At 40.7% G+C, this 24,155-nt stretch overlaps 2 protein-coding genes and 1 pseudogene across 2 annotated transcripts in view; 2 read left to right on the forward strand and 1 right to left on the reverse strand.

Annotated features, from left to right (window-relative positions):
• Positions 1-668: 668 nt before the first annotated feature.
• LOC138415203 (keratin-associated protein 9-4-like) overlaps positions 669-24,155 on the reverse strand; it is a 28,491-nt gene continuing 5,004 nt past the window's right edge. Inside the window, exons 3-4 of the mRNA XM_069543449.1 lie at positions 23,555-23,562; positions 669-1,181 (exon numbers count right to left, since the gene is read on the reverse strand). Of these exons, the coding sequence (XP_069399550.1) occupies positions 669-1,181; positions 23,555-23,562 (521 nt within the window). The remainder of the gene's footprint in view (positions 1,182-23,554; positions 23,563-24,155) is intronic.
• LOC138415207 (keratin-associated protein 9-2-like) lies at positions 7,378-8,256 on the forward strand (annotated as a pseudogene).
• LOC138415208 (keratin-associated protein 9-6-like) lies at positions 20,263-20,754 on the forward strand. The gene has a single exon (XM_069543467.1). The coding sequence runs from the start codon at positions 20,263-20,265 to the stop codon at positions 20,752-20,754; it is 492 nt and encodes a 163-aa protein (XP_069399568.1).

Below are 24,155 nucleotides of genomic sequence, written 5' to 3' on the forward strand. Positions count from 1 at the left end.
GACTCTATCCTTGAAGAGTGTGTTCATTATTAGCTAAAGCATACTACACAATCTACTTAATGAGCTAATAATTGATTCTGAGAGCTAACATGATACTCATAATGGATAATGCATATAGTATGTAGTATGTACTTAAGTCTCTATATCAGGAATGCCATGTAAAAATCAAACACAATGTAGGAAGATTATGGCAAAGAATTTATTGAGAAACACACAGGCAAGACTACTGCCTCTAGGAAGACAATTCCAAGGTACCATAAAAGGAAAACGCAGGTCACAAGAGACATGGGAATATTGATAGAGAAACATATGATTATGTTAATTATGATAAGCTGCAGAAACCTAATGAAACATTATGAGGACTTGTTTTCCTAAGCTACTTAGAAGTACAACATGGTCAGTCCTATTTTCAGAACAAAAACCGAGACATAATTCCTTATCAAAGATGCCTGGCACATGATGCTCTTACACCAGAGAAAGACAACTGGGGGAAACCCTCTGCACTCTATCAAGCTGATTTATAAGCTCTTAAAGAGGCAGATGGGTTAACAAATTCTGGTAGAGCATACCAGTTGTCAGCAAAGTCTAAGAAATCATTTTTTGTCCCCAAGTAGCAACTCAGTTGCTATAAAGTGTTGCGAGGAGACAGGGGTTCTTTGGTGAGGTGATCAGCAACAGGAAGGCCGACAGCAGGTAGACACACAGCTGGGGCGGCAGCAGGTGGTCTCACAGCACACAGGGCGGCTGCAAGGCTGGCAGCAGTTGGACCCACATTCCTGGGCATGGCACCCAGGCAGGCAGCAGCACGTGGGGTGGTAGCAGATTCTGTGGCAGTACACAGGGGCACAGTACACAGGCTGGCAGCAAGGCTGGCTGCAGCTGGACCCACTGAAGGTTTGTCCACAGCTGCTGGACCCACAGCAGGTGGGCTGACAGCAGGTGGTCACACAAGTAGGCTTGTGGCAGGTGGTTCTACAGCAGGTGGTTTCACTAGTTTGATAGCAAGTTGGAGGGCATGAGGGCTGGCAGCAGATGGACTCACAGCAGGTGGGCTGACAGCAGGGTTTGCTGTAACAGGTGGGCTGGCAGCAGCTGGTCACACAGGTAGGTTTGCAGCAGGTGGTCCTGCAGCAGGTGGTTTGACAGCACATGGGGGGGCAGCAGGGCTGGCAGCAGCTGGACTCACAGCAAGTGGTCCTGCAGCAGGGGGGCTGACAGCGCAGGGAGCAGCACGAGTGGGTCATTGTGTCAGTGGTGGAGGGTGGACTCCGGCTCAGAGCTGAGTTTCTCAGATTCTGAGGGCTTCTCCTGTTCTGGGCTTTTATATCCTGGACCCCCAATGTGGGACCAATAAGCAGGACTTTCCTGGTTGTTACTTATGTTATTGTTGTATTTTTGGATAATTGTCATGGAGGAAGTTGCTTTCTTAGTGTTTTATAGAGAGGCCTCTGTAAATCAGTGTTTGATCTTTTCCTTAATTGGGTCTAGTATTTAAGAATCTTTCCTAGAAATGAAAAGATCAGGAATCATCACCAGCAGCATTTCTGGTCATGTGGCATCATCTGGTCATGGGGTAGTTCCTGCTGGCTCTGTGAAGGGCACAACTGTTCTCTTTTCACAGCTTTGTTCCTTTGGCTCTACTTAGATTGAGACGTGCCTCGAAAGGGTCGGGATGCTGAATCATTCTGTGATGAATGAAGCGTGCTTGAGTTCAAGCCTGATCTCTGACAAAGTCAGAGGTAAGAGTTCCACATGTATATATATATATATATATATATATATATACACACATTTGGCAACTGGTTTGAAATGTTTCCCAGTTTTATCAGGGTCATCTGAGTGGAGAATCGTTGCCACATTGTTTTTCAAATGAAAATCAGCACCAAAAGTGGAACAGAGGCAAAGCTGAATCCTATTTTCAAACAGCATCCCTTCTGTACTGCTTCATTGCTATTTTCTAGTTAGGCTAATGACCTCTGGTGAGACATCCCCACTTGCATATACTTTCTTCTATAATTTGTGACAAGCGGGTTAGATAGGAGAATAACTAAGGTATGTTTGAATCTGTAAATTTACATATTCTGACAAATGTGGGATCTCAGCCACAATTTCTTAAAGCTTTTAGGCTTCATTTTCTCTCTTTTAGATATATATGCTAGAGTATGATTGCCGTGTAATGGGAAAACATACAGTCAATAGCAGTAGAAATGATAAAAATGATAGTGTAGAAAGGATAAAATGATAATGTAGTTCCAGTGGCAGAAAGAAGGAAAACAATTAAAATGTGTATGGAACCACAAAATAGCCAGTGCAACAGTGATAAGGAAGAACAAAGCTGGAAGCATCATTTCCTTGATTCCAATCAGTATTACAAAGCTATACCAACAAAACAGTATGGATTGGAAAAAACCGGCACCTAGATCAGTGGAATGGAATAAAGAGGCCAGAAATAAGTCCACACATTCTATGGCCTACTAATTTATTACAAAGGAGCCGAGAAGATATTAATGCAATAAGGAAATTGCAATCTTTTAAATAAATTGTGGTGGGAAAACTGGGCAGCCCTGTGCAAAAGAATGAAGCGGGACTCCTCAGACTCAAATGGACTCTTCCTGAGGGATATCTCCCCGCTTACGACCATGCGGATGGGCCTTGAGGACAGTAAGCCAAATGCAATGATCTAGAGAGAGACAAATACCATGTGATCTCACTTATATATGGAATCTTAAAAATTTTTTCTAAAACGGACCTCATAGATAGAACAGATCAATGGTAGCCAGAAGTGGGAGGTGGGGTGGGTGAAATAGGCAAAATGGATTAAATGGATTAAAAACTTGAACTTAACCTGGGCTAACAAAACCCCTAGAAGACAAAATAGATAGTGAGCTGCTTGACATTGGTCTCAGGGTAGACTTTTTGGATTTGACACCAAAAGTAAAGGCAACAGATCTAAAAGTGGGTCTAATTAAAGAGTTTATGCCTGGAAAAGGAAACTATCAATCAAATGAAAGGAAAACCTGTTGAATTGAGAGAAAATATTTTCAAATCATGTTTCATAAAGGGTTGATATTCAATGCGTAACTCAATTACTCACATCACTCATAACTCACATGACTCCATAGCAAAAATGAAACAATCTCATTTAAAATGGGCAGAGGTTCTAAAGAGATACTTTTCCAAAGAAGACATGCAAATGGCCATCAGATACATGAAAAAGTGTTTAATATCACTAATCCACAGGAATGCAAGTCAAAACCACAATGAGATATCAGTTCATACTGGTTTTAGCATGGCTATCATAAAAAGGTGACATACAAAGTTTTAGTGAGAATACGAAAAAAGGGAACCCCATTCCCTGTTAGTTGAAATGTGAATTGGTGCAGCCACTATGAAAAACGGTATGGGGTATGGAGATTCCTCAAAAATTAAAAATGGGAAATGGGGAAAATAGAATATGATCTAAATATTCTACTTCTTGGCATTTATCTAAAGAAAACAAAAACACTGACTCAAAAAGATTGATGCAGCCACATGTTCATGATAGCACTGTTTACACAAGCCAAGACATGGAAACAACCAAAGTGTCTGTCAATGGATGAATGGATAAAGAAAACATGGGACGTCTTATATAATGGAATGTTATTCAATGATGAATACAGGGATATCTTCCCATTTACGACAATGTGAATGGACCTTGAGGACATTAAGCTAAATGAAATAAGCTAGAGAGAGACAATTACCATGTGATCTCACTTATACATGGAATCTTAAAAAATTTTTTTGCAAAACTGAGCTCACAGATAGAACATATCAATGGTAGCCAGAGGTAGGTGGTGGGGTGGGTGAAATAGGTAAATGGGATCACAAGGTACAGGCTTCCACTTATAAAATAAACGCATGGGGAATGTAACGTACAGCATAATGACCAGAGTTAATAATACTGAAATGTTTGAAAGTTGCTAGAAAAGTAGATTTTAAAAGCTCTCATGCGGCTCAGAGGTTTCAAGCTTTGTATGGAAATACAAAAAACCTCGAATAGCCAAAGCAATCTTGAGAAAGAAGAATGGAACTGGAGGAATCAACTTGCCTGACTTCAGGCTCTACTACAAAGCCACAGTCATCAAGACAGTATGGTACTGGCACAAAGACAGACATATAGATCAATGGAACAAAATAGAAAGCCCAGAGATAAATCCACACACATATGGACACCTTATCTTTGACAAAGGAGGCAAGAATATACAATGGAGTAAAGACAATCTCTTTAACAAGTGGTGCTGGGAAAACTGGTCAACCACTTGTAAAAGAATGAAACTAGATCACTTTCTAACACCGCACACAAAAATAAACTCAAAATGGATTAAAGATCTAAATGTAAGATCAGAAACTATAAAACTCCTAGAGGAGAACATAGGCAAAACACTCTCAGATATAAATCACAGCAGGATCCTCTATGATCCACCTCCCAGAATTCTGGAAATAAAAGCAAAAATAAACAAATGGGATCTAATTAAAATTAAAAGCTTCTGCACAACAAAGGAAAATATAAGCAAGGTGAAAAGACAGCCATCTGAATGGGAGAAAATAATAGCAAATGAAGCAACTGACAAACAACTAATCTCAAAAATATACAAGCAACTTCTGCAGCTCAATTCCAGAAAAATAAACGACCCAATCAAAAAATGGGCCAAAGAACTAAATAGACATTTCTCCAAAGAAGACATACGGATGGCTAACAAACACATGAAAAGATGCTCATCATCACTCATTATTAGAGAAATGCAAATCAAAACCACAATGAGGTACCACTTCACACCAGTCAGAATGGCTGCGATCCAAAAATCTGCAAGCAATAAATGCTGGAGAGGGTGTGGAGAAAAGGGAACCCTCCTACACTGTTGGTGGGAATGCAAACTAGTACAGCCACTATGGAGAACAGTGTGGAGATTCCTTAAAAAATTGCAAATAGAACTACCTTATGACCCTGCAATCCCACTTCTGGGCATACACACCGAGGAAACCAGAATTGAAAGAGACACATGTACCCCAATGTTCATCGCAGCACTGTTTATAATAGCCAGGACATGGAAACAACCTAGATGTCCATCAGCAGATGAATGGATAAGAAAGCTGTGGTACATATACACAATGGAGTATTACTCAGCAGTTAAAAAGAATTCATTTGAATCAGTTCTGATGAGATGGATGAAACTGGAGCCGATTATACAGAGTGAAGTAAGCCAGAAAGAAAAACACCAATACAGTATACTAACACATATATATGGAATTTAGGAAGATGGCAATGACGACCCTGTATGCAAGACAGGGAAAGAGACACAGATGTGTATAACGGACTTTTGGACTCAGAGGGAGAGGGAGAGGGTGGGATGATTTGGGAGAATGACATTCTAACATGTATACTATCATGTGAATTGAATCGCCAGTCTATGTCTGACGCAGGATGCAGCATGCTTGGGGCTGGTGCATGGGGATGACCCAGAAAGATGTTCTGGGGAGGGAGGTGGGAGGGGGGTCCATGTTTGGGAATGCATGTAAGAATTAAAGATTTTAAAATTTAAAAAATAAAAAACTAAAAATTAAAAAAAATAAAAAAATAAAAATAAAAAAAAATTAAAAAAATAAAAATAAAAATAAAAGCTCTCATGCAAGAAAAAAGACTTTGTAACTATCAATTGTGACAGATGTTAACGTTAATGAGACTTCCTACAGTGATAACTCTGCAACATCTACAAATATCAAATTATTATGTGGAACACCTATAAACAATATAACGCCATGTCAATTACAGCTCAGTTTAAAACAAACAACCAAGGATAGATACATACTGTTAGAGTTCAGAAGTCTCATAGCAGGAGAGTACATGACACTGCTGTAGTGAAATATTGAAACACTTTCATTGTTTCCACCGCTGTTGGTTGTATGCTTTCCCTATGGCATGGCAGTTATACTCTTACATGTGTATCTGAAAGAGAGGGCAGGAAAAACTCTAAGCAATTATGGCCGACACATTTCACATCTATTGAAATCTATAAATCTATCAATTACCCATCCTATCTACCTCTTTGTCACAAATTATAAAAGAAAGCATGTGCAAGTAGTGATGTCTCACCAGAGGTGATTGATCCAGCTAAAAATAGTCATGGGACATTAATGCATTGATGTTGCCTGAAAACAGGGTACAGCTTTTGCCTCCTTTCCAGCGTTGGTGCTGAATTGTTAGTGAAGAACAACCTGTCAACACCTTCTACCTAAATGTACCATATAAAGCTGGGAAGGAAACGTTTTAGGTCAGTCACTACTGATTGGAAAGACATGTATATACATGTTTCAATGCCATTCTCCCAAATCATCCCACCCTCTCCCTCTCCCACAGAGTCCAAAAGACTGTTCTATACATCTGTGTCTCTTTTGCTGTGTTGCATACAGGGTTATCGTTCCCATCTTTCTAAATTCCATACATATGCGTTAGTATACTGTATTGGTGTTTTTCTTTCTGGCTTAGTTCACGCTGCATAATAGGCTCCAGTTTCATCCACGTCATTAGAACTGATTCAAATGTATTCTTTTAATGGCTGCATAATATTCCATTGTGTATTTGTACCACAGCTTTCTTATCCATTCATCTGCTGATGGACATCTAGGTTGCTTCCAAGTCCTGGCACAGAGACGACCCAGAAGGATGGTATGGGGAGGGAGGTGGGAGGGGGATTCAGGATGGGGAACACGTGTATACCTGTGGCAGATTCATGCTGAAGTATGGCAAAACCAATACAATATTGTAAGGTAATTAACCTCCAATTAAAGTAAATAAATTTATATTTCAAAAAAATTTTAAAAAAAGAAAGTCATGTATATAGATACACGTGATTATCTTGAATCTCAGACTTTGTCTGAGAGCAGACTTGGACTTTAGCAGGCTTCATTCATCACAGAATGCATCAGCATCCAGCAAGTCTCAACCTAAGCACAGTCAAAGGAACAAAGGAAAGGTGACTGTTCCGACCCTGGCCAAGGCAGGAAGAACTATCCCATGACCTGATGCCACATCAGGTCACATGCCAGAGATGCTGCTGCGATGATTCCTTATTCTTTTTCACTTCTGGAAATGGTTCTTAAGTACTAGTAATAATTAAAAAGAAGATCAAACACTAACTTAAATAGGCCTCAAAACACTAAAGAAATCATTTCCTCTTGGATAATTTCCCACTGACTACAAAAACGACATACACAAGGAAAGTCTTGCTTATTGGTCCCAACACTGGGGGTCCAGTGTATAAAAAGCCTCAGAACAGAAGTAGTCATCAGAATCTGAGAAACTCACTTGTGAACAGGAGTCCACACTCCACCACTGACAAAATGACTCACTCCTGCTGCTCCCCGTGCTGCCAGCCCACCTGCTGTGAGTCCAGCTGCTGTCGGCCTTGCTGCCCCCCAACTTGCTATCAGACTAGTGAACACACCTGCTGTAGGACCACCTGCTCCAAACCTACCTGTGTGACCACCTGCTGTCAGCCCACCTGTGGTGGGTCCAGCTGCTGCCAGCCTTGCTGTCGCCCTATCAGCTGTCAGACCACGTGCTGCAGGACCACCTGCCTCAAGCCTACTTGTGTGACCACCTGCTGCCAGCCCACCTGCTGTGAGCCCAGCTGCTGTCGGCCTTGCTGCCCCCCAACTTGCTATCAGACTAGTGAAAACACCTGCTGTAGGACCACCTGCTCCAAACCTACCTGTGTGACCACCTGCTGTCAGCCCGCCTGCGGTGGGTCCAGCTGCTGCCAGCCTTGCTGTCGCCCTATCAGCTGTCAGACCACGTGCTGCAGGACCACCTGCCTCAAGCCTGTTTGTGCGACCACCTGCTGCCAGCCCACCTGCTGTGAGTCCAGCTGCTGTCAGCCCTCCTGCCCCCAAACTTGCTGTCAAATCACTGAAACCACCTGCTGCAAACCTACTTGTGTGACCAGCTGCTGTCAGCCCACCTGCTGTTGATCCAGCAGCTGTGGACAACCCTGCGGTGGTTCTAACTGCTGTCAGCCAGCTTCCTGTGCACCCGTGTACTGCCATAGAACCTGCTACCACCCCACATGCTGCTGCCTGCCTGGGTGCCAAGACCAGAGCTGTGGATCCAGCTGCTGCCAGCCTTGCAGCCGCCCTGTCTGCTGTCAGACCACCTGCTGTCGGACCACCTGCTGCCGCCCTAGCTGTGTGTCCAGCTGCTGCCAGCCTTCCTGCTGCTGATCACCTTGCCAAGCATCCACTGTCCCTATACAGCACCTTCTATTAATTGACTTGCTACCTGGGGACAAAACAAAATCACTGCCTAGACTGTGCTGACAACTGACATGCTCGACCAGAATTTCAGTTACTCATCTCCTTGCTTAAGAGCTTGTGAAGTAGCTTGACGGAGTGCAGGGGGGCTTCCTCCAATTGTCTTCCTCTGGTGTAGGAGGACCATGTGCCACCTTCCTGCATCTGTGATAAGGGAGTATGTCTTGGTTTTGACTCTGAAAATAGGATTGACCATCTAGTTCTTCTGAGTAGCTTCAGAAAACCAGATCTCAGAATGTTTCTATAGGTTTATATAGCCTATCATAATCTTTATAATCGTATTTTCTCTTTTGCTACCCTCATAGTTCTTGTATCATGCTTTCTCCTTTTGCAATCACTTGGAGATTTACCTGTATGTTTCTCAATAAATGTGAGAATTTCTCACACAATTCTTCTGTATGTGTTTGATTTATTGCACCACATTCCTCATTTAGAGATTTATATGTTATATGTCTTATCCAATATGAGCATCCTATTAGCCCCCTTCCTAATTATTATCTCATTATTTTAAAAACCCATTTCATTGTGTAGTGTGATTTACCTAATAATAAACAGACTCATCCAGGATGAAGTCTTCTGTTCCTGCTCAAGGGCACTTGCATTACATCCCAAGGAAGGATGAATAGATGTCTGAACCTCAGTGACTATGTCCTTGGCGAACTAGAGTTGCTGTTGTTGTTCATGTGGTTTTCTATTGCTGGGCCTGGACACACCATGAGAGACTCCAAGGAAATTATGTTCAGACTATTTCTCCCTGCCCTCTATCTTTTCATGATAATGACCCCTCAGCAATTAGTAACTCCTCTCTCTGCCCACTGGTCTATCTAGATGAGGAGTCCAAAATGACCAGGTGACAGTTTAAACATAGACTTTATTCCCTAAAACATGTGACTTTCATAGTATTAAAACCGTCAGTCCAGGAGAGTGTAGATCCATGGGGAGGGGAAGAACAGATTCCCATATATATTACCCTGAGTTAAAGTGAGAGGGTTCACTGCTACTTCACTTTCTCAAACCATGTATACTACCTTTGTGGATATACATGGTACTACCTATATGGGAACCACATAGTGGCCATTAGGTTAAAATATGTACCAAATTGAGAAACAACATATCAACCTCGTGTGTTGTCATCTCTAAGTTGGTTCTTCACTGCACATCTACAAGACCATTCTAATTTTCCATGGGTCAGCCATCTCTTGATGAAACTGAAAGAGGCTTAATACTCTTGGCTTAAAACTCAACATTCAGAAAACTAAGATCATGGCATCTGGTCACATCACTTCATGGCAAATAGATGGGGAAACAATGGAAACATTGAGAGACTATTTTGGGGGGCTCCAATATCACTATAGATGGTGACTGTAGCCATGAAATTAAAAGAGGCTTGCTCCTTGAAAGAAAAGGTATGACCAACCTAGACAGCCTATTAAAAAGCAGAGAATTCGCAATTTTTAAAGGAATCTCCACACTGTTCTCCATAGTGGCTGTACTAGTTTGCATTCCCACCAACAGTGTAGGAGGGTTCCCTTTTCTCCACACCCTCTCCAGCATTCATTGCTTGCAGACTTTTGGATCGCAGCCATTCTGACTGGTGTGAAGTGGTACCTCATTGTGGGTTTGATTTGCATTTCTCTAATAATGAGTGATGTTGAGCATCTTTTCATGTGTTTGTTAGCCATCCGTATGTCTTCTTTGGAGACATGTCTATTTAGTTCTCTGGCCCATTTTTTGATTGGGTTGTTTATTTTTCTGGCATTGAGCTGCATAAGCTGCTTGTATATTTTTGAGATTAGTTCTTTGTCAGTTGCTTCACTTGCTATTATTTTCTCCCATTCTGAAGGCTGTCTTTTCACCTTGGTTATAGTTTCCTTTGTTGTGCAGAACACACCGAGGAAACCAGAATTGAAAGAGACACATGTACCCCACTGTTCATCGCAGCACTGTTTATAATAGCCGGTACATGGAAACAATCTAGATGTCCATCAGCAGATGAATGGATAAGAAAGCTGTGGTACATATACACAATGGAGTATTACTCAGCCATTAAAAAGAATACATTTGAATCAGTTCTAATGAGGCGGATGATACTGGAGCCGATTATACAGAGTGAAGTAAGCCAGAAAGAAAAACACCAGTACAGTATACTAACACATATATATGGAATTTAGAAAGATGGCAGTGATGACCCTATATGCGAGACAGCAAAAGAGACACAGATGTGTAGAGCGAACTTTTGGTTTCTGAGGGAGAGGGAGAGGGTGGGATGATTTGGGAGAATGGCATTGAAACATGTATACTGTCATGTAAGAAACGAATCGCCAGTCTATGTCTGATGCAGGATACAGGATGCTTGGGGCTGGTACATGGGGATGACCCAGAGAGATGTTATGGGGAGGGAGGTAGGAGGGGGGTTCATGTTTGGGAACGCATGTACACCCGTGGTGGATTCATGGCAATGTATGGCAAAACCAATACAGTATTGTAAAGTAAAATAAAGTAAAAAAAAAAAAAAAAGAAGAAGAAAAAAGCAGAGAATTCCTTTGCCTAAAAGGTCCATCTAGTCAAAGCTATGGTTTTTCCAGTAGTCATGGGTGGATGTGAGAATAGGACTATAAAGCTGAGCACCAAAGAATTGATGCTTTTGAACTGTGGTGTTGAAGAAGACTCTTGAGAGTCCCTTGGACTGCAAGGAGATCCAACCAATCCATCCTAAAGGAAATCAGTCCTGACTATTCATTGAAAGGACTGATGTTGAAGCTGAAACTCCAATACTTTGGCCACCTGATGTGAAGAAATGACTCATTTGAAAAGGCCCTGAAGCTGGGAAAGATTGAAAGCAGCAGAAGGGGATGACAGAGGATGAGGTGGTTGGATGGCATCAATGGACATGAGTTGAGTAAGCTCCAGGAGTTTGTGATGGACAGGGAAGCCTGGTGTGCTGCAGTCCATGGGGTCGCAAAGAGTCGGACATGACTGAGTGACTGAACTGAACTGAACAAGACAATTCTGATTTTCCATGGGCCGGCCATCTCTGTCATGTGATGTATGGCAGAACAAGTAGATCACATGTTCATTTGCCTCTTGTTGATCTTGTTTATCAAAAAGTGGGTCAGTGGGTCCAAAGTTGGACGATTCCGAATCCTATGACAATGTTACTATAAGCTGGTGGACAGTACTGCTGATAAGGACAACAAATCCATGTTTACAACATGGAATCTTGGTAAAGAAGAATTGCTGTCTTTTCCATGCACATGTAACCTAAGAGGAAAACTAGCCTGCCTTCAAGTTCGATGGCTAGGCTTCCTGAGGGATGTTATTCTCTGCTTCTGACTAACAGCATGTACAGCAGGGCCAGCAATGGTCAGAGCCAGCTTGTGCTGTTGGTCCACACACATCTCCCACGCCTGCCACCATGGATACTCCCTTTATGCTCTCTTGTATAAGAATCGATGCACCTAAAGACAGAGATGGGATAAGAGATCCCAAACTTGTAGCTGTCCCGTGTCTCCTTCGTGGTAAACACTCTGGAGGTCATTGATGCGGGACACAAAGGGGAAACACTTTCTGCCCTCACAACTACCTCCATCTAAATAATTCTCCAAATCCCTGTACTTTCCACTCGTGCTCCTCCCTTGGCTCAATCCAAACAGTCAGTCCTTTTACCACATGCAGATAGGCAAAGAACATCATTTCCTCAGGGCACATTTTCTCCAAAATATATATATATATACTGAACATGTGTACTGACTCACTGTTCACTGTGAGTATTTTCTCTTTCCACTACCCTTGGACAGCAAAAGTGTTATCTGTCATAATCAAAGTTCTCCATTTGGCTTAAAAGCTTATACTGAAGTTAACAGTTAATGAAATTTAAGATTTTGAATGCTCATATATTATGATCAATTTGATTTTATAGGAATCAAATGGAATTGGGTTGGTAATTATTTTAAATATTATTTTTAATTAGGGGATAATTACAATATTGCAATGGTTTCTACCATATATCAACATGAATCAACCATAGGTATATATATGAAGGAGGAAACAGACAGAACAGGCTCCATCTTGAAAGCAGGAATCCATCTTGGGCCAGACTGTGGACTTTGAGCTATATGGCCAGTATCTATAGAAGCGACATACGAACCGGAAATCCACACCCCCTGGATGGAAGAGCCCCAGGGCTCATACCTAGACTCTCCATCACCTAAAAATACCCTAATTATCTGTGTAACTGAATATGCCAGCCTTCCTGCTGCTGAAAATCTCACCAAAGAACCACCATCTCACAAATCAACCTTGCTGTTCCTCGGACAAATTCTTTTCCAAACGATGCTGAAAGCCAGAAGTCCATTACCAATTTCTTTTCTTATTCATCTGCCTATATAGAAGCTCATGAATCAGCTTGATGGAATGTAGAGGACTTCGCCCTGATTCTCCCCTTCCTATCCGTGTGGGTCATGTGCCAGCTTCCTGCATCATTATATTGGAGCATCTTGGCTTTGACTTTGAAATCTAGATCTTCACCTTCTCTCTACACGTATTTTTGGGGAAAAATCCTCATGACTTTTTCTTTAGTTTCTGATACTTATCTTCATAATAGTCTTCATAATCATGTATCTTTTCAATATACTGATTATTTTTGTATCTAACTTTCTTCTTTTTCATAATCACTTTGAGTTGTCTCTCTAGATGCAGGGGATTTTACCTGGGTTTCTAAATAAATCTTGTGCCACTATTCATCCCATACTGTGTTTTTGGTTATGATACAGCATCTGAAGAAAGAAACAGCAACTTACTCCAGCAGTCTTGCCTGGGAAATCCCATAGACAGAGGAGCCTGGAGGGTTATAGTCCAAGGAGTCGCAAAAGGGTCATACATGACTTGGCTACTAAACAACAGCAGAATTTATGATGCAAGGCTGAGCTCATACAATCCCCCACAAATTATTTTTTCCATTTCTCATGTGAGAAAACCTCCAACTTCATAAACTATCTCAAAGTGAACGCATGTCACTATTATCAGGTTAAGAAATAGAACTTAAGCCCAACCCTTTCAAATATAACTCTCAACAGTACAGAATCAGTCGCTTTCCTTTTATATTATGATTGTCAGACTCATCCATGTCATTTTCGGGTAGTTCATTCATTCTCCTTGCTGTATAGTCATCCAGTGATTGAATATGACACATTTTCCTTATTTGCTGTTGATATATATGTGGGTTGGTTGCAGTTTGGGGATAATAAAAGTAATGTTGTTATGAACTGGTCCTTTGGTGCACATAGATAAACATTTCTGTTGGATAAATATCTACAAGTAGAACAGCTTCGTCAAAGTGTTTATACTGTTCTCTGTAGAGGTCTTTCCCACTTTTATTATATTTCTTCTTTTAGTTACTCGATAGTTTATGCTATTATAGAGTACAACTTAAAATTTTAATTTCTCAGTATTTCTGACATATATAAAAGTAATTAATTTATGTATGCTGATATTATAACCAAACTTCCTAATTATTTCTAAATGTTTACCAATCGATGGGCTTAAAAAAATCTTTTTTACATACATAGTCATAACAACTGCAGTTGACAGGATTTCCCCTCTGAAGTTGAGCTTACACACATAAATAGGACTAGAACCAATTTATACAAAGGCACTTTAGAGAGAAAATGTGATATCAAGACTAGCAGAATTTCCTCAAGCTTGCAGGGGATTTGAAAAATGAATGCGTGCTTAAGTGGGGATGGGACAGTTGGCTATGAAGGTCAGAGTCAGGAGAGGCACACATACAAGGTTTGGCAGTGCACAGGCACGAGGGGCCCTCCTCCTGAGTCTTCCAGCCCCTTAGGAAAGACCTCGTGTTTGACATGAGTGCATGGGATACTATTCAACAGTTTGTTGTTCCTAATACTTATTTTGATTCTTTGCTCTCATAAAAGGAACTTCTGGTTGCTGTTTGACTTTCCCTTTAGATACTCCTGCACAGAGAAATGACGGGTCTAATAGACTGTCCAAACTGTCGTCATTACAGTTATGATTGTGACTAATGCGTGTGTGTGTGCACGCCTGCTCAGTTGTGTCCAGCTCTCTGCAGCCCCATGGACTACAGCCTTCTAGCTCCTCTGCCCATGGCATTTTCCAGGCAAGAACCCTGGAGTAGACTGCCTTTTTCTTCTCCAAGGGATCTTCCTGACTCAGGGACTGAACCCAGGTCTCTTGTGTCTCCTGCATTGGGAAGCGGGTTTTTTACTAGTTGAGCCACCAGGGAAGCCCAATTGTGATGAATAAATTGGCATTAGTCCATGGAATGGATAAAATTATTATGCCTCAAGAGGGGTATGTGAATCAGAGCAGATTTCTGAGTTTGCAAGAATCAGTTCAGAGACTTCTTTAGAGCATAATATATTTTGCAAGAAGTTACTTAATTCTTTCTACTCTGTCATCACATTCTTAAGCCAAAGAACAATTTTCTTTAGATGATATTCTTTCTCACACTGGATGCTTACAAACGTTTGATGAAGATGAATGCATGAGTGGCTGGACAACACCTAAGCCAAAAAAAAAAAAAAACAACCCCTCTGCATTCTAAATTGCAGCTATAAAATGCTTCTGCCCCCAAAACCATTATATATGTATATATATCATATATCTATAGTTTGCAGTTTGAGACAGTTGAAAAAGTAAAGATGTTAAACTAGTTTAACTAAAAATATTTTTGTATGTCTTTTAATAAATATATAAATAATATTACATATAAATATATATTTACTTACATGATTTTTATATATTTGTATTTTTGTTGCAAAACACTAATTATAGAATTGTTTATAGAATTTTGTGGTCAAAATGTTTATGCTATTGGATAACCTAAATATATTAATGTAATGCAAATATTTACAGACCTAATGAAGAAGTAGACAAGTATATGGTAATAGTTGAGGGCATTAACAGTCCACTTGAGGACTTTAATTTCACCACTGGACAGATCATCCAGACCAAAAAATAAACAGGGGAATATTGGCTTAAATGACACCATATATAAATCCATCTTGACAGACATATATAGAATACTGCTTTCAAGGGCAACATAATACATATTCTTCTCAAACACACATTTTACATTCTTCAGGATAGATTATATGTTGGCTCACTAAACAAACTCGTAGTAAGTTAAAAAAGATTGAAAGTATACAAAGTATACTTTGAAACCACAGTAGTATCCAACATTAGAAAGAAAACTGGAAATTCACAATGTGGAGATTCAATAAAATGCAACTGAACAACTAATGAATCAAAGAAGAAATCAAAAGAGAAATTTTAAAATACCTTGAGACAAATGATAATGGATTTACAGCATACCAAAATGTATGGGGTGCAGAAACAGAAGTTCTGAAAGATAAGCTCATAGCAATGAATGCTTGAGAAACAAAAAAATTTCAAATAAACTGCCTAAGTTTACACTCAAGGAACTAGATAAAGAAGAACAAAGGAAGTCCCAAGTGAGCAGAAGCAAGGAAATAAAGATCATAGTGGAAATAAATGAAACAGAGACTAAAAAGGGGGAAAAAATAGGAGAGAAGATCAACAAAACTAAAAGCTGTTTTTATTTTAAAAAGGTAAGCAACTTAAAATTTTAGCTAGACTCACTAAGAAAAAGAGAAGCCTCAAATTTAATATCAGAAATGAAAGAACATTGCAAACTACAGTGTAAACACCGTAAACTATAATACATTGGTGAAAGAAATTGAAGAAAATACAAACAAATTTTTTGCTCAGGGATTAGAATAAGTAATATTGTTGAAATATCCTTACTACCTAAAGTAATTTACAGATTCAGTGCAATCCCTATTAAAAGTCTAATGGCATTTTTACAAAAATAAGAAAAAAAATTATAATATGTGTATGGAAGCTTAGAAAACTCAGATAACCAAAGCAATCTTTTTTTTCTTTTTAAAATTTTTAATATGAATTTATTTTTAATATAAATTTATTTATTTTAATTGGAGGTTAATTACTTTACAATATTGTATTGGTTTTGCCATACATCAACATTAATCCACCACAGGTATACACGCTTTCCCAATCCGGAACCCCCCCCCCCTCGTCCCTCCCCGTACCATCCCTCTAGGTCAAACAAAGCTGGAGACATAATGCTTGCTGATAGCAAAGTGTGTTACAAAACTATAGTAAATAACACTGTATGGTTCGGCATAAAAACGCACATACATCATGGAACAAAATAGAGAGCCCAGACATAAACCCATACATTCTACAGCCAATTAATCTATAGCAAAGGAGCCAGGAATATACAATGGTGAAAATACACTCTTATCAACACATGGTGTTGAAAAAACTGACAGCCACTTACAAAAGAATAAAACTGACCTACTATCTTACACCATACACAAAAATTAACTCAAAATGGACTTCCCTGGTGGTCTGGTGGTTAAGAATCCACCTGCCAGTGCAGGGGACATGGGTTTGGTCCCCGGTCTGGGAAGATTCCGTGTGCCTCAGAGCAAATACGCTCACCTGCCACATCTACTGGAGCCCTTGCACCCTCGAGTCTGTGCTCTGCAGAAAGATGCCACCACAGCGAGAAGCCTGCACACCTCAACTAGAGAGTAGCTCCCACTTACCCCAGCTAGAGACGGTCTGCACACAGCAATGAAGACCAACACAGGCAAAAAGACAAGAAAACTCAAAATGGATTAAACCTGAATCTGAAACCATAAAATTTCTGGAGGAAACAGAGACCTTAACATTGGTCTTGGTGCTTAAAAAAAAAAAAAAACAGACACTAAACACAAAGGTGAAAAGTAAAGTGGGACTACATCAAACCAAAGAGCGGGAATTCCCTGGTGGTCCATTGAGTGTGACTCTGTGCTTTCACAGCTGGGGACCTGGGTTGAATCCCTGGTCCAGGAATTAAGATCCCACAAGCCACATGGTATGGCAAAAAGAAAAAAGCTTCCACACAGTAAAGTGAACAGTAAACAAAATGAAAAGGCAGCCTACTGATTGGGGGAAAATACGTGCAAATCATATACATGATAGGATTGATATTAAAATAGATAAAGAACTCACTTGACCCAATAACAAAAAAAAAAAAAAAAAACAATCTTATTGAAAAAACGGGCAGACGTTCAGAATAGACCTTTTTTTTTTCTTAAAAGACATACAGATGGCCAACAGGTACTAGAAAGGTGCTCAACATTACTAAGCATCAGGGAAATGCGAATCAAAAGCATGATGAGTTATCACCTCATGGTTTTGCATGACTATAATGAGAAGGACGAGCTACATCAAGTCTTGGTGAGAATGTGGAAAAAATAAAAACATTTGTGGGCTGTTTATGGGAGCATAAATTGGTACAGTCACTATGAGAAATACTATGCCTGTTCCTCAAAAATGGAAAGAAGAACTACCATCCAATCCAGCAATTCCACTTCTGGGTATTTATCTGAAGAAAACAAAACACTAACTGGGAACAATATAAGCACCCACATGTTCATTGCAGCATTATTTACGGTAGGCAAGATATGGAAACAACCAAAGTGTCCATCAGTGGATGAATGAAGAAAATATGTTATGTATTATGCAATGGAATACAATTCAGCAGGAAAATATGATCTGCTTTCCCATTTGTGACAATATAAATGGACCCAGAAGACTTTATGCTAAGTGAAACAAGTCAGACAGAAAGACAAATACTATATAATCTCACTTATATTTGGAATGCAAAAGAAACCCAAAAATCTAAACCCTGAGCTCACAGATGGAGAGAACACATTAATGGTAGGCAGAGTTGGAGTGGGGTGGTGGAGGGTGGGCAAAATGGGTAAAGGGAGTCAAAAGCACAAGCTTCCAGTTATAAATACACTCATGAGGAAGGTAATGCACAGCATCGTGACTACAGTTAATAATACTCTCTTACATATTTGAAAGTTGCTAAGAGAGTAAATATTAAAAGCTCTCATCACTCCAAAACATTTGGAACTGAAGTTGGTGATGGAGTTTAACTAGACTTACTGTGGTCATTGTGCAATACATACAAATATCAAGTCATTACGTTCACACTTGAAATTAATATAATGTATTATGAAGTTATACCTAAATTTATAAAAACAAGAGAGACACATGCCAGTAGAATTCAGAAAGCTCACAATAGACAGGAGAGCACATAACACTGATGGTAGTGAAATGCTGAAACACTGTTTTATTCTTTTTAATATTGTTGACTATATTCTTTCCCTCTGTGTGAAAGTAGCTTAGTCATGTCCGACTCTTTGCCACCCATAGACTCTACAGTCCATGGAATTCTCTAGGCCAGAATACTGGAGTGGGTAGCCTAATGCTTCTTCAGTGGATCTTCCTGACCCAGGAATCGAACTAGGGTCTCCTGCATTGCAGGTGGATTCTTTACCAACTGAGCTATCAGGGAAGCCCATATTCTTTCCCTATGACATGAAATTACACTCCTACATTTGTAACTAGAGGAGAGAGAGGGAGAGAATAGCACAGGAAAAAAATTAAGAAATTATGTCTCACACATTCAACATCTGTTAAAATATGTAAATTGCCAAATTCAAATATACCTTGGCTATCATTGTATTTTTTTTTTAATTTTAGTTTTTTATTTTTTAAATTTTAAAATCTTTAATTCTTACATGCATTCCCAAACATGAACCCCCCTCCCACCTCCCTCCCCATAACAACTTTCTGGGTCATCCCCATGCACCAGCCCCAAGCATGCTGCATCCTGCGTCAGACATAGACTGGCGATTCAATTCACATGATAGTATACATGTTAGAATGTCATTCTCCCAAATCATCCCACCCTCTCCCTCTCCCTCTGAGTCCAAATCAATTTTTAAAAATCTGTGTATAAGTTGGAGGTCTCACCTCAGATCACAGACCCAGCTACAAAGTGCTGCTGCTGCTAAGTCGCTTCAGTCGTGTCTGACTCCGTGCGACCCCATAGACGGCAGCCCACCAGGCTCCCCCGTCCCTGGGAATCTCCAGGCAGGAGCACTGGAGTGGTTTGCCATTTCCTTCTCCAATGCATGGAAGTGAAAAGTGAAAGTGAAGTTGCTCAGTCATGTCAGACTTAGCGACATCATGGACTGCAGCCCACCTGGCTCCTCCGTCCATGGGATTTTCCAGGCAAGAGTACTGGAGTGGGTTGCCATGCCTTCTCCGAGCTACAAAATAGGGATGCTACGAAATAGGGATGGAATATTAATTGGTTGATGCTGTCTGAAACCCAGTGTACTGCTTCTATGCCTGCTTCTAGTCTCCTGCTTTGGTGCCGATTTTCACATAAAAAGCATTGTGCAAAATATCCTCTACCTGAATGTCTCTGATAAAACTGAGAAATGTATTGAGTAAGTTGTCCAGATATGGACTGATGTGGAAGCCTTGAACCCGAGTTTCTAGGGATCAGAGTTGAACTCAAGCAGGCTTCATCCATCACAGAATGCATCAGCATCCCGACCCTTTCGAGGCACGTCTCAATCTAAGTAGAGCCAAAGGAGAAAAGCTGAGAAGGGAGAACAGTTCTGACTTTCACAGAGCCAGCAGGATCTACCCATGACCAGGTGATGTCACATGACCAGGAATGCTGCTGGTGATGATTCCTGATCTTTTCATTTCTAGGAAAGATTCTGAAGTACGAGACCCAATTAAGGAAAAGATCAAACACTGATTTACAGAGGCCTCTCTATAAAACACTAAGAAGGCAACTTCCTCCATGACAATTATCCAAAACTACAACAATAACATAAATAACAACCAGGAAAGTCCTGCTTATTGGTCCCAACATTGGGGGTCCAGGATATAAAAGCCCAGAACAGGAGGAGCCCTCAGAATCTGAGAAACTCATCTCTGAGCCGGAGTCCACCCTCCACCACTGACACAATGACCCCCTCATGCTGCTCCCCACGCTGTCAGCCCACCTGCTGCAGGACCACTTGCTGTGAGTCCAGCTGCTGCCAGCCCTGCTGCCCCCCCATGTGCTGTCAAACCACCTGCTGCAGGACCACCTGCTGCAAACCTACCTGTGTGACCAGCTGCTGCCAGCCCACCTGTTGCAGCAAACCCTGCTGTCAGCCCACCTGCTGTGAGTCCATCTGCTGCCAGCCCTCATGCCCTCCAACTTGCTATCAAACTAGTGAAACCACCTGCTGCAGGACCACTTACCACAAGCCTACTTGTGTGACCACCTGCTGTCAGCCCAGCTGCTGTGGGTCCAGCAGCTGTGGACAAACCTTCAGTGGGTCCAGCTGCGGCCAGTCTTGCTGTCAGCCAGCTTCCTGTGCCCCTGTGTACTGCCACAGAATCTGCTACCACCCCACGTGCTGCTGCCTGCCTGGGTGCCAAGACCAGAGCTGTGGGTCCAGCTGCTGCTAGCCTTGCAGCCGCCCTGTCTGCTGTCAGATCACCTGCTGTAGGACCACCTCCTGCCACCCCAGCTTCGTGTCCAGCTGCTGCCAGCCTTCCTGCTGCTGATCACTTTGCTAAAGAATCACTGTCTCTCTAACCAACCTTCTCATCACCTGATTTGGCATTCCAGAACAAATTTTACTTCCAAATGTTGCTACAGCCAATGTTCTATCATCAAATTTTTGTTATTAATCTCCCTGGTTAAAAGGTTGAGAATCAGCTTGGTAGACTGTGGAGGACTTCCCCTTGATTCTCTTACTCCTGTGTATATGAGCCATGTTCCACGTTCTTGCGTCCTTGATATGGAGTGATGGTCTCCACTTTGACTCGGAAATCAGGATATTCATCTTCTCTCTACATGTAACTATGAAGACACATACTCATGACTTTCTTCAGTTTCTGCTGCTATCTTCATAATAATCTTCATAATCAAGTTTCTTTTCAATGTACTTATGATTCTCATAACCTGCTTTCTTCTTTTTATAATCACTTCTAGTGTCTCCCAGAAGCAGGGAATCTTACCTGAATTTCTAAATAAACCTTGTGCCACTATTCATTTCATATTGTGCTTTGTGTTCTTATGCAACATTCATGATGTGAGGATTTATACACATACGCATATGCTATGAATTATTCATTCTGAGCTCATACAGTGCCCCACATTTACTATTTCTATTTCACATGAGAAAATGACCAACTTGGTAGATTGCCTCCGAGTGAACACTCCTGTCACTCTTACCAGCTTAAGAAATAGAACTTGCTGTCTTCAAATTCTCTCACTCATTCCCAAATGTAGGCAAGTTCACAATTTTTCTAAACTTGATATAAATGAGATACTATATAATTGGCCACTTGTTCTTTATATTAGGATTGTGACACTGATCCATGTAATTATCTGAAGTTCATTTAATCTCCTTACTGTATCATCTTCCAATGAATGCATATGACACCTTTCATCTGTTTACTACTGATATATGTGTGGATTGTTTGCAGTCTGGGGCTAATAAAATCATGCTACTTTAAAGTTTTAGAACAGGTTCTTTGGTACACGGATATAAACATTTCTATTGGATAAATATCTACAAGTCGAATTGCTTGGTGAATGTATTTGTACTGATCTCTGTAGAGGTCTTCCCCATTTTTATTTCTAAGTGTTTCATAACTTATGCTATTTTAGGGTACAACTTAAAATGCTAATTTTTCAGCGTTTCTGACGTGTGTGCATATGTGTGTTTTCTGCATATGTGTGAAATGTGTGTGCACATGTGTGTTTTCATACATATGTGTATGTGTGTTTTCATATGTAAGGGTATGTGTGTCTCACTCTTTGTGACCCCATAGACTGTAGCCCACCAGAGTCTTCTATCCATGGAATTCTCCAGGCACAAACACTGGGGTGGATTGCCATCTTCTTCTCCAGGGGATCTTCCTGACCCAGGGATTGATCCTGGGTCTCCTGCATTGCAGGCAGATTCTTTACCATCTGAGCTACTGAGAAAGTCCTGTTTCTGACATGTAAAACAGCAATTAGTTCATATATTATAACCAAACTTCCTCATTACTTCTAATAGTTTATCAATAGATGGGTTTTCTTTTTAATTTTGCATGCATAGTCATTGTCAACTACAGCTGATGGCTTGACCCTTCTAAAGTCTAACTTATAAGACAGAAGTAGGACTAGAACCAATTTATACAAAAGAACTTATAGAGAAATTGTGGTATCAAGACTAGCAGAATTTCCTCTTGCCTGGAAAGGATTTGAAAAATGAACGTGTGTTTTTGAAATGGGGTTGGAGTAGTCAGCCATGGGATTTCAGTCGGCAGAGGCACACAATCAAGGGTGGCAGTGCAACCAAGACTGCACAGGGGAGGGGGCCCTGCACCTGGGTCTTCCCGCCCTTATCAAAGACTACATAATCGACCTGAGTGCATTAGATGCCACTCAGCATTCTGTTATTCCATATACTTCTGATTGCTCACAAAATGACCTGCTGATTATTGTTTAACTTTACTTGTAGGTATTCATGCACAGAGAAATAACTGATCAAATGAACTATGAAAACTATAGTTCCTGCAATTATAATTGTGATCAATAAATGTGCATATTAATAATGGGATAGATAAATTGTTATGCCTCAGGAGAGGAGTTCAACCTTTGCATGTAAATAAGAGCAGATTTCTGAGTCTACAAGAATAATTTTGGGCCCTGTGTATTTGTCAAAATAATAGCAACCCACTTGAAAGCACTTGGGGAGAGAGCTACATTTTGCCCAGGTGAACGAATGTCATAATTTCATGGCACCATGTAATATTTTAATGTTACGCCTTTGAGTACTTGTGGATTTCAGGGAAGGATGGCAATGCCAGCAATCAATGTCAGTTACAGCGTTTGAGCAAGACAGAGAATGTAGGGATTTCGCAGAGACTCGGTAATGGAAGAAACCCTTATAGTCTCCTGCTAGAATTAACTCACAGAAGCTGCAAATTAGAGACACAATACCCCTACTGCCAACTGGTTGTTTAGTTGAGATATCTTGTCTCCATAGTAGCCCATTCCTTTTTCAGACATCTCCTCTCAACAGTGATTATGTTAACATCTATCCCCCATTCCCCTCCCAGCCTGGTCTCCTGAATCTTTTGCTTATTGGGATCACTTGTTAGACAGCCAGAGTGGCATTACTGAGCAGTTACTGAGCAGTACTCTTCCCAGGAGAAGATACGCACACTGAAAAATCACATTTGTTTCACACTAACCCCTGGCATGTACTTTCCCACCTCCCAGGGTGCATTTTGGACAATGCCCAGCATTTCCCTACTGACTGCAGATGTTCATTTTTCCCTGAGGACCCAGTCACTAAACTTTCCAACTAGATCTATAGTGTTAAGATTAAGTCTAAATATTTTCTCTAAATATTCTAAATGTACTGGATTATGGTTTAGTGGAATGAAATACCATTGAAATGCATGAACATATGTTATCATTCTTATGAGTGTGTCTGTGCCTTTTTAAGATGTTTCTAATTTACATTATTCACTTTCTGTACTGGGCTTCCCAGGTGGCACTAGTGATAAAGAACCTGCCTGACTGCCAAGGCAGGAGACATAAGAGATCCGTGGGGAGGGAAAATTCCCTTGAAAAAGGCATACAAACCCACTCCAGTATTCCTGCCTGGAGAATCCCATGAACAGAGGCACCTGCCAGGATACGGTACATGGGATGGCAAAGAGTCAGACACGACTGAAGCGACTTAACATGCCTGCACGCACTCTCTTTACTAAACTCACTCTTAGATTGTGCTTTTATTTACTTCTGATTTTATCTTCAACCATAAAATCTCTATAAAGGAAGGAAAGACCACAGCTCTTAG

Source organism: Ovis canadensis, chromosome 11 (genome assembly GCF_042477335.2).
Source record: "Ovis canadensis isolate MfBH-ARS-UI-01 breed Bighorn chromosome 11, ARS-UI_OviCan_v2, whole genome shotgun sequence".
NCBI lineage: Eukaryota > Metazoa > Chordata > Mammalia > Artiodactyla > Bovidae > Ovis > Ovis canadensis.

What these genes read in the sequence shown, in the direction of transcription:
- LOC138415208 (XM_069543467.1), top strand. Translation starts at nt 20,263, where the DNA reads ATGACCCCCTCATGCTGCTCCCCACGCTGTCAGCCCACCTGCTGCAGG.